Source organism: Calidris pugnax, unplaced genomic scaffold (assembly GCF_001431845.1).
Source record: "Calidris pugnax isolate Ruff unplaced genomic scaffold, ASM143184v1 scaffold74, whole genome shotgun sequence".
Taxonomy (NCBI): domain Eukaryota; kingdom Metazoa; phylum Chordata; class Aves; order Charadriiformes; family Scolopacidae; genus Calidris; species Calidris pugnax.
In genome coordinates, this window is record NW_015090790.1 from 87,034 (window position 1) to 97,842 (window position 10,809).

Genomic DNA, 10,809 nt, shown 5'->3' on the forward strand with positions numbered 1-10,809 from the left:
ATCAATTTGTCCAGAAATTCTCAACCCCAGGTTTGTACTTTAGGGGGGGAAAAAATCACTCTGGATTAACATCAGGATTTAAAAATCTTTAAAGGGGAATCAGCCTTGCATATGGGTAGGATAACTCTATGACTATGACATCTTAACCATCTGACAAATGGGTTTCATTTACTTTGGGCACTTTCTAGCTTACAAGTTGAATGATATCTTGAAGCTTAATGATACCTACCCATCAGGGTCCCTGGTGGGAAGGACTCCTATTTACAGCAGCCTCCACGCAGTTTCCATTTTGAAAGTGAAAAAACCCCAGCTTGCTACGCACCACAAGCTGCGCGAACACATGCGGTTCCATTACCCTCACCTTAAACGTGGATAATCTTAAAAATCTCCAAACACAACCCAAAACGAGCCAGTCAGCTCCTCATTGCCTTGTCGTGATGGTGGCCTCACGGCAGATGTTGCAGTTCTGATGGACTAGAAGCACCTGCTGCTGAGCAACTTGGAAACTCCAGTTTGTGGAGCCAAATTAATAAAGAGGCTTTAAGAGAGGAAAAACCTGCCTGCCCCCCCTCCCCCCCCCCCCAGCTTTACACTCGGAGAGCCCATCTTTCCCCAGGGGTTACTGCTGAAATAGGGAGCAGTGGAGTGGGAAGCTCAGGAACGAGGCTTTGCATCCAATAAATCAAAGTCAGAGCCCAAATATTCACTGGAGGAGCAGGGCTTGAGGCTGGGGGCGGAGCGGGGTGGGGGGGGAGAGGGAAAAAAAAGGGGGAATTAAAATACAGCTTTTATTGAACTATTGTTCTTCAGGAAAAGGCTAATTGGCAAACAATTATCCTCCTCCAATGGGAGACACAGCTCCTCACACCCTGCTTGCCAGGCTGTTGAGTTTTTACTGACAAAAGCTTTGCATCGTCAAAGGGAGTAGTCAGAGCTGGGAGTGATTTCGGAAATGAAGCAACTTAATTCCATGTCCTTTTGGATGTAAAGGGAAGTATTGAGAGGGGAGGTCTCCTTCCAGTGCCTGGGCTGGGAGGTGGTTCCAGCGCCTGTCCTGTTGGGAGGTGTCTGATCACCAAAGCTGTTCTTCCTGGCTAATTATATGTAACTTGTGATACTCTGGGGTGGGCTTCACCACTCAGTATTATCAGCCTCCTGGCGGTGTTTTGTGCTCTGCCTGAGTGTTTTCTCCCAGCTGGGGCCCAAACCAGCCCTGGGAATGGAATAGGGGTAGGTGTTGACTTGTGCTTGTGCTGGGATGGAGGAGGATGTTGGCCTTGGGATACTCCGCGGGGCTGTAGCAGCCCCCTGAGCTGCCCAGAGGGTCTTACATCCTTCTCTTGACTGTTTTTTGCCTCGAGGGTTGCCTGGCCAAGGCTTGGCATCGCCCAGCGTGGGTGTCTGCACCACTGCAGGGCCAAGCGCCTGCAAAGGCTCCCTCACAGACCGGGTTCAAAATGGCAAAGAACAGCTTTTGTGAGGGGCTTCTGTGCATCACCAAGCGTCTGCCAGGTTTTTCTGTGCTGCCTTTTGAAGCCGGGCAGGGGGATGCTCCCGCATCCTTCCTAGTGAGCCCCCGTGCCACCTTCGCCTCCCCCCGCCTGCCTGGGAAGTCTTAACCCACCTGGGAAGGCTGAACCCACCTCTGACAAGTGTTGTGCCTGGGTTTCAGGATGCAAATCATTGAGGGCATTTAAGGGAGCAATATGTGACTTGAAAACTCTTCCTTCCTCCCACCACCAACCCACCCTGCTTTTTGGTTTGCTTCTGCAAAAGGACCATAAATCCGTCTGGCTGCTGGGAAAAAAGCGTGTGTGTGTGTGTGTGTGTAGAATTGGGTCACTTAGCACTCTAGGGAGTATTAAGAAATATATATATATTTGTATAGGTTCCCAAAGTGGGTCTCCTCTGTGATTCCATGCTTGTTGTCCTTGTTCCTTAAATAAATGGCATTTGCCTGAGCTGATCTGCTGGAGCTCCCGTAAGAAGGAGTCTGTTTAGAGGATCTGGCGCCGGTGCTCAGCCCATCACTGATTAAGTTTACATGACCTGCTTCGCTGTTACTGCGCCGCTTGCCATCTAGCTAACTGGGAAACTTCCACCAAGGTTTGGTTTTTAATCTTCACAAACTAAACAAAGTTTTGCTCCAGCAGCGTCTTCCCTGGTTGGATTCATCTGTGCACTGAGCTATGCTGGTCCCTGCAACTACAGGGGTATAAAGGGCTGTGTGGGGATCCCCGGGGGGGCAGCTCCTGCTACAGAGGGTGATGCTGCAAGCCCTCATCATCTTCTCCTTGGACCCAAGCTTATCTCCACGCTCTGAGAGACGTGGTCCTGCAATACTCTGGCAACCATCCCGTGCTGTGGATTTTTGCTGGCTTGCCAAACCAAGCAGCGCTGCTCCAAGGATTGATTTCAGTTGGAGAGCTTTAAGACAGATCTCATCTCACCCCGCTGTGCGCCACGCTCTTCCCCCCAAAAACTGGATTGCAGAGTCAACAGCGTGTGTGCTTCCCTTAGTGGGGACCTTGCTTGTGCTCTGGAGAGGTGACTTCGAAGCTGAGCTGTGATATTCTAGCGCTGTGATGAAGGTGGTTGCTCTTTTTTCTGGGTAGCATCATCAACAGCTCTAGATAGGAGAGCTCCATGCAGATGCGTGCAAAAAAAATCTCTCCCAGCACTTCCCATTGCTTGCCATAGGTGTAAATTTTATTTAGCTAGAAAAAGAACTTTTTCTGGTGTGTTACAAATTTGTGAAAATACATTTTCCTCACTGGTAAGCGTATGTTTACTGACTCTGTGAATGAAATGGTTTGATTTTTCTTGCTACACCCTGAATTTCACCATTGATCCTCTGAATTTTGTCTGTCCTTGAGCACAGCAAAATGCTTTCTTGCAAGACAGCAGGCCCAGATGTATCCTTCAGTTTGTGATTAATGCCACAATAAAAGGAAAGAATACAAAGAGAAGGCAACACGTTTTAGGCAAAGGTTGGGTTTTTGTCGGTGCTGGCAGATGGGGCTTTCCAGAAGCGAGCGGAGAGAGCTCCTGCTGGACCCTGTGCAGCCCCAGCAAGATTCAGAGATGCGAAACCCTCTTCATCGGGTTCATGGAGTATAATAGGATTTCTGAGAAGGGGGAGGAGGATCTGGGGTAATTCAGGATTTGACAGATGTATTTATAAATCCATGAAACCCAAGTCTTTGAGATTTGCTTACGCTGAGAATTATAGCTCTTGTGATTTGAGGATGAGTCAGGCTTCTCCCGCCAGCTGATTTTCCTGAGGGGTTGTGGGAAGGGTCCTGTCCCTGTCCCCTTTTGCGGCTGCTGTTTCACGGGTGGTTGGAGGGGGAAAAGGCATTCATCAAACAGTTTAAAGCCTTTTAGCCAAGTGTTTTGGCTTTTTTCCCCCTCCTGCCTGTACGCATGCATTTCCACCAAACACACACGTTCCCAGCCTGTGCATGAAAGCAGCTTTATGCTGGAGAAAGGGGTTTTTGGAAATTGGCACGGGAGCTTGTCGCCAAAAAATCCTCCTGGTTGCTTTTAGTAAGAGTGGCAGTGCTGGGCGTGTGGGCACCGTGCTCAGCGCAGGGTCAGTGCTGGAGGTGATGGGCTCATGCCCTCTGGGCTTCTGTGTTGGAGGGAAGGTGGCTCCTGCTTAGGGGAAGGCAATCCTGCTTCTGAGCTTTTCATCAACACAAAGGCTCAATTTCAAAGCTTTTATTTTTAAAATCAAATAGTGCTTGGGTCCCCCTCATTAAAAAGGGTGTCTTTGCACCAGCTTTGGTGCAAACGTGGAACAGAGCAGCGCTCCTCACTCCCGAGAGGGGTGAGCCCCAAAGCTGCTGCCTGGTGCCCACCGCAGTGCACCACACACGTTTTGGAGGGCTCGCAGTCCTGAACCCGAGGAGCGGTGGGGTTAGCAGATGAGGCCAAGGAGGGTGCTGGCTGCCTTGGGTCTGTAAGGTGAAAAATCAAAACGCGTCCAAGGAAGGCTTTGCTGTTTCTCAGCGGATGCCTCTGGTCTGAAACATCCTCTGGTACAGCTGGTCTGAAAAATGCTGTGGGAGCATCTTGCTGTGGAGGTCTGGACTTGACTTACAGTGGGAAGAAAATAGTCTAGAATTGTTTGTTTAAAAAAAATGATGCAGAGCAATTGGCGGGTGGGATGTGTGCTGGGTGTTCTGTGCCTGGGGAAGGAGCACTGAGGGAGGCAGCACCGTTGCTCGGCGGTGGGAGGGGGGACAAGCAACATGTGGGATGCCAAACTTCTGCCTTCTGTCTGCTGTAATAAAGGGATCCAGGACGCCCAGCTCCAGCACTCGCTGGGGGTGATGGTGTCTTCTAAAAGTGCCTGCCGAAGCCAAGCGCCTCTTGGCCACCACCGGCAAAGGAGGTCACTTTGCAGTGATGGAAGAGAGCCAGAAGTGTCTCAGTCGGGAGCACCCCAAGCTCTGTGGGGTGTGGGGAGGCAAAGCCTGGTGTGGCCCGAGATGCTGAAATGAGCCAGGGCTCAGCAGAGCGTCACTGCCCTCGCACGAAAATCCTCTCCCCTTGTGCAAGGCACTCCAATAAAGCTCCTTTTTGAGAAAGAGCTCGCTCAGGGTTTTGCATCCTTGTTTCGGGGAGGGGATGGGAGAGGAGCCAGGAAAACAACAAGCTAATATTCGCATGTGAGGATTTAGCTCCCAGCTCCTGGGCGGGCTGGGAGGCGGGTGTGAAGGGGAGCGTGCACGCTCCTTTACATGTGTTTGTACCCTTGCTGGGGTATTTTTAGGCTGCAGACCGCAATGCTGCAATACTGGTGCTGGCTTTAAACCAGCTTGTTGGGGCACCGGTCACAGACAGGCTTTGGCAGCGCCTCGCTCCACATGGGCTGATTTAGCTTGCCAAGGAGGCTGTTGAATATGCAAGCAGTAATTGCTGCTCTCCTTTCCTTAAAGCAAAGGCGAAAGTGACACCGGGGTCCAATTTTCTCCTGATGACTGATTTCATTTAAGCCCTGCTCAGGGCAATGTAGACTTGGTGATTTTTTTTTTTATTTTTATGTTTTTTAAGGGCTGGGAAAAACAACAGACCTTCTCTCTGTGTTTGTTGCTGAGCTGCAGCCCATGGCCTCTGTCCTGTGTGGGGAGCCCCATCCGTCCCAGTGGCACATGTGGGCTAAGCTCCTTCTCCTCTTCCTCTTCCTGGCCTTCCAGGCTGAACCCATCCTGAAGTTGTTTGGGAATGATTCAGCCCCATCAGTCCTTCCTTGGGATTTGGGCTTCCCTCAATGACCCTTCCCTGGCTCTGTATGTACAGGGGCAATTAATGTATTCTGGCCCTCTCAATAGTAAAACCAGAAGGCACCATTAGATCACAATCTGACTTAAATTTATTGATCTAATTAGCTTTCAGGTATAAATGGGAGGTGGGAGCAGAGCACTTAAGGTGATGCTGTGTGGAGCTGGTCTTTTCCACTGTCCTTAATGTAAGCTTAGAGGTTGCCAGGGGCTGTTGTTTTTTCTCTTTGAATATCCCCTTTCTGTAGGATTTGCAGGAGAGGAGGAGGGTGCGTAGCTGGACTTTGTTCTGATGATGCAACCTGCACTGTCTGCAGCTCCCAGTCATCTGCCAGGGAGCCACGTTTTGATTTTGATCCATCATGTCAATGAATATTCATCAGCCTTCTGAAGGTTTAATGCTATTTGCCTGGTAGCTAACGCGTTTTCTTGGTAACTTTTTTTAGCCTTGGTTGCTAATAACCTTCAGCCCACTCAGCCTACGCTATAGGGTGGTTTGGGTTTTTTTAATTGTTTGTAGATGAAAAGGAGGAACCTCAATAGCTCCAGAGCTGGAAGCTGCTCAAAAATACTTTGTCTTGGTTACTACATGACTGTCTGCTTTAAAACTCAAAATTAAATCTTGCCTTTTGGTCTGTCATTCAAATTCCTCATAAGACATCGTCAGGAGCGTGTATCTCTGGAGGGCGTGTGTTGTTCTGATAAAAGCTTTCTGTACATCTTTGCAAGCCCAAGTCAGATGTTGTACGTAGCAGCAGTTCTCAAGGACGAGATTGACATGGTATGGAAAAGGGGGTGGAAAATGCCCTGTGGAAGAAGAGAGCAGGTCCGTTTGCTCTGGAGTAGTTGCAGGAGCAGGAGTAGGTCCTACTCTGGGCATGGCGTGTCCCTACACATGGACTGGGAATGATCAAGCAACCAGACGTTGCACAGCTGAGGGTCAGAGCTCCCACACCAGGCATAAAGCTCTGGACAGCCACCAGCATCTTCCTCTGCACCCCACTCCTCCTGGCTCTTCAAAACTCACACCTGCTCTCCCTGCTGGAGGTGACAGAGGTCTGCAAGTCTTTGGGATTTTTTGTTTCCCTCTATCCCGCAGGAAAGAAATTCCCCAGCAGATCCAAAACCCCTCCTAACATGGAAGAGATGCCAGCAGGCTGCTAATGGATTTGCCATGGTGTGGGCTGCTTGGGGAGCTGTGATGAGAGAGCTCTCATGGCAGCTGAAATTCCTCCAGCAGCTGCATTTTTCTAAATCCAAGAAGCTAAATGTGAAATGAGATTTGGGGCTCTTCAGGAAGGAGGGGACCCTCCAGACTGGGTGTTGCACAGCCTGTGAAGACCTAATAACTGTTTCCCATCATTCATGGTTCAGCAGATGATTACACATTGAAGACAATTTGAAAAGTCAGGTCCTCTGTTAAAGTAACGTGGCTAGAGCCTGAATTTTCTGCCCGGTCCCTATTTTGGGAGGGCAGCATTAGCCACGCAAGCAGTTGGTGCAGAGTCCAACCCTGGGTCTGCCCCCAGCCTGCCTCCGGTGCTGCCTCCCTATAGGGCATGGCAAGTGTTTATTTGGGTGTATAAATCCAAATGGCTGACTCCAGGGAAATCAGGCACTTCTCTCCAAATGCTGACCTTTTTTTCCCCAAGCCTCTTCATAGCTTTGTTAGTAAATCTGAGTCATCTGTAGTTCAACCTTCTGCGTTAACCTTGGCTGTTTGTCCTGTCTCTTAACATCTCAGCCTCTTGTTTCACAGAGATAAAATATGTGGGTGTGTGGCTTTATAAGACAAATGTTTAGGCTTTTTAAAAAGTCTCTACTTTGCTGGTTGATTTTTTGTCGTTGGGGTGTTTCCCTCCCTTCCTCATTCCTTGCAGGTGGCCCTTCTCTTGTATTGTTGAATTGACAGTTCCAGTTTTGGGACAGTATTTGCCTGGTCCTTGCTGTTACTGGTTGAGCAAGACATGTCTCCTGCCCTCAGCTTTGCTTCTAGCCTGATTTTAAGAAATCAGCAAAACCCAAGCGACTGCTGGTGCAAGCAGTGTCCTGCATAAGCCACTGCATAGGAAAGTCAAAGCTGCTGGCACCGTGTGACTTTTATCAGCTGAAATCGCATCCTGTAAATATTTGCTGGAATTTCAAGTAAGGTTTATGTAATTAAAGCCCAGTAAAACTTTCCATGAAAAACTGCATGTTTAGGGACACGTTTAAGAGCTGGGGGGATAATCTAGGATATTTTCTCAGCTTGGCTGCTGTCTGGGGCTCAGGGCATCCTGAGCCACTTGAGGTCAGTGAGTACCAATTCATCCATGCTGGGGACCACATACTTTGTGGTCCCAAGCACATCCAGCTGTTCCTGGCAGCAGCCTCCCAAATTTGCCATACCCCTGGCCTGACTGAGATGGGGGCTGTGCTGGCTGCCAGGGCATGGGGAGGTCAGCAGGGATTTGCTGAGGCTGGCAGCAGTGGTGGGGGTCTCCTGGAGACACCCTGCTCCCCATGGGGATGTCAGTGTGTCCGCCTGCTGGTGCCAGCTTTGGCACAAGGCAAAGCAAACGTGTCTTTTTAATTCGTGTGGTTGTCAAGGTTGCCAGGACCATAAACATCAAATCTGAGCAGAAATATTTGGCAGATAAACCGTCTCTGCTCTTCCCCTTCTGTGCCAAGTGCGCGGGTGGCTTTGATTCCTCCTCCCCTCGGCGGGACAGGGGTGCCGCGCTGCGGGGCGGCTGCTCCAGCCTCCTCTCTTCTCTTCCCCGCAGGATCTAGTGCCCAGGAGGGAGGGACGCAAAGGATTTTGGCCATGGCCCCGAGGAAGAGGAGTGGTCGGGGGCTCTCCTTCATCTTCTGCTGCTTTCGCAGCAGCGACCACCCCGAGATCACGTACCGGCTGCGCAATGACAGCAGCTTCGCCCTGCAGACCATGGAGCCCACGCTGCCCATGCCACCGGTGGAGGAGCTGGATGTCATGTTCACCGAGCTGGTGGTAAGTAGGATGCTTTTTATTTGTCTTTCCTTTTTCCCCTCTTTCTCGTTTCCCCAGGCTTGGTTTTGAGTTTTGAGACAAGCTTTAGTGTGAAGGGAGCATCAGGAGCTGCTGTTGGGAGCGGTTTTGCACTGAAGCTTGAGCTCTGCTCCTCCCTGAAATCCTGCCAGTTTGGGGTGATTTCTCTTTCTCCTTAGAAAGTCTGGATTTCTTAGAGCAGCAGCTGGGGACTGGTCTGGCTTTGTGCACCTCAAGGGTGACACAGGGGTGTCCAAGCTGGTAAAAGCAGGTTACCCTGTAGGTACAAAGTGACTGTACAAGGCACTCTGCTTCGCAGAAACCCTTGGGTGTGAGCTGAACTGAGATGTGGAGAGTCAGGATATTGTTTCTTTATTCCTCAGTACTAAAAATCAGAAAAACGTGGATTAAAAAAAAAAAAAAGTGAAAAAATTTTGGTGTGGTTTGGTGGATGGGCTTCACTGAGTTGAGTCATCAGTGAAATGCGGTTTCTCTATGGGGCTTGGATGGGTTGAAGGAGCTAGGAGTCGTGATGCTGGTGGGTCACACCGCATGGTATGGCATGTCCCATTAGATGCCGAGCAGTGTGGTTTTGGTGAGCCAGGCCACTTGGTAGAGGAGAGCTCCGGATTGTATCACGAGAGCTGGTTTTGCCCAGACATCCTTCTCCACGAGTGGGATGAGAAGGCAGACTGGGACGCTCAACGTGGCATGGCAGGGACAAGATTTCCCTGCAGCAGTCCTGCCAAACACTACCAGTTGGGTTTGGTTTGTTCAGACAGAGTGACTGCCTCTGTTCCACCTTTTATTCTACTGATAATTTTGCCAAATCAGAATTTCCTGGGGAAATCCTTTCCTGGGGAGAGCTCTCCCTGTGCCCCAGCCGAAGGCAGCAGAAGGGCTTGCTGTGCTGTGGCTCAGTGTCACCAGCCAGGCTGAAGGAGGCATCTAAGGAGGCTCAGACGCCAGACCCCCACCGAGCCTGCGGCACCTCGTCTCAGCCCAGGATTTTCAGAGCATCTCCCCCAGGTTCAGCCGGATGCTTCGGGCAGAGGCTGTGCGGTGGGGACACTGTGTGTGTGGTGAGGCAGGAGCCCAGTGGCACTCCCAGGGACCAGCCAGACCCAGGGCATACCTTGGTGGGGCCCTTCTGCTCTCTTGTTCCATCCTGCCAAGATTTTATTTTTTTTTTCCCCCCAATCAAGGGTGAGAACAAGGCTCTGAGGCAGCTGCTGCTCTGTGGCATGCCAGCAGCAGGACCCATGTGGGCTACCTGGGGACTGAAGTCATGGAGAGGGGGGGACAGCGGGTGCCCACCATGCTCCCATACAAGCAGCTGCAACGCCCTGGCTCCCCAAAAAACCCATCAGGAGATCTCAGTCCAAGGCAGGTGGGAGGGAGGGGGAAGCCGAGCTCTGCTGCCACCCGCACAAGAGGGCAGATTCCCATTCAGGGCAGTGAAGTTGCAGATCCCACCCCTCCTCCGTGTTGTAGCAGCTCCTTCTTGCTCTCGGTGACCTGTTGGTGTTGGGTATTAAGTTTCAGCATTAGTTAAACGGTTTGGAAAGTGTCCCACTGGTTCTGTATAAACCCATTGTGTAACATTTGGAAGAGAGACAGAGAAAGCACTCGGGGGCACTGGGCTGATTTTTACGCCTGCGGAAGCCCGATGCCACCCGGCCTGTCACGCTCGACCATGCAGGGCAGGATGGCTTGTGCCTGCTCCGTGGGACCAGGGCTCCCTCCAAAGTCCTCAGTCGTCTCAGTCTATTGGGTTGACGGAAGTCAAAAGGGTTGAAGGGGAATCTGGAGGCTTTGCCAGCTTGGATTGGTCCTCGGCCAACTCTTGCAGCTGAATAGTGACTTTTCTGCCCCATTTGTTCCCTTCAGGGACTTGGAGTGGCAGGGGTGGAAGATTTCAAGGCCTGAGAGGGGCATCTTTGAGGATGTTGCAGCAGTGAGTTTGGTCACCAGGATGGACAGTCCTCCCACAGAGACCAACAAGCAGGGTCCCTCCTCTGCAGGTCCCAGCCTGCTGCCTGATCAAAGGGAAAAGCCTCTTTCTTTTTGGAGCCATCCCACAAACTATTCTCTGGGCTTCGGGTGTTTTTAAGTATGTGGGTTTGAGTCAGGGAGCATCCAGAGCATGAGAAATCAGTGACTGTCCCATGCCAGTGGCCGAGGAGAAGCTCCTGAGCTGCAGAGGGACCTGGAACAGCTGGCTCCAAGGTCAGCTAAAGGCTCCATCTGCTCTCCCAGTGTGTGTTTCATGTCTGTTATGTGTTGTAGGGACACTTCGGATTTTAAATAGGATGCTTAAATAGAACAGTGAAATAGTTAGGGTTTTACTTTGTGGCTGTGCACGTGTTTCTCAGGAGGAACAAGAGAGAAACAGGGAATGTTTTCTTTTTTTTTTTTTTTTTTTTTTTTTTTTTTTTTTTTTGTGTCACAAAAAAAAAAAAAAAAAAAAAAAAAAAAAAAAAAAAAAAAAGTTCTAGGAAAAATATTAAACCC

General features: G+C 50.4%; 1 protein-coding gene across 1 annotated transcript in view; it reads left to right on the forward strand.

Annotated features, from left to right (window-relative positions):
• Positions 1-10,809, forward strand: part of DAAM1 (dishevelled associated activator of morphogenesis 1) — a 75,624-nt gene that overhangs the window by 10,628 nt on the left and 54,187 nt on the right. Inside the window, 1 exon segment of the mRNA XM_014966614.1 lies at positions 8,054-8,277. Coding sequence (XP_014822100.1) covers positions 8,095-8,277 — 183 coding nt within the window. The 5' untranslated portion in view covers positions 8,054-8,094.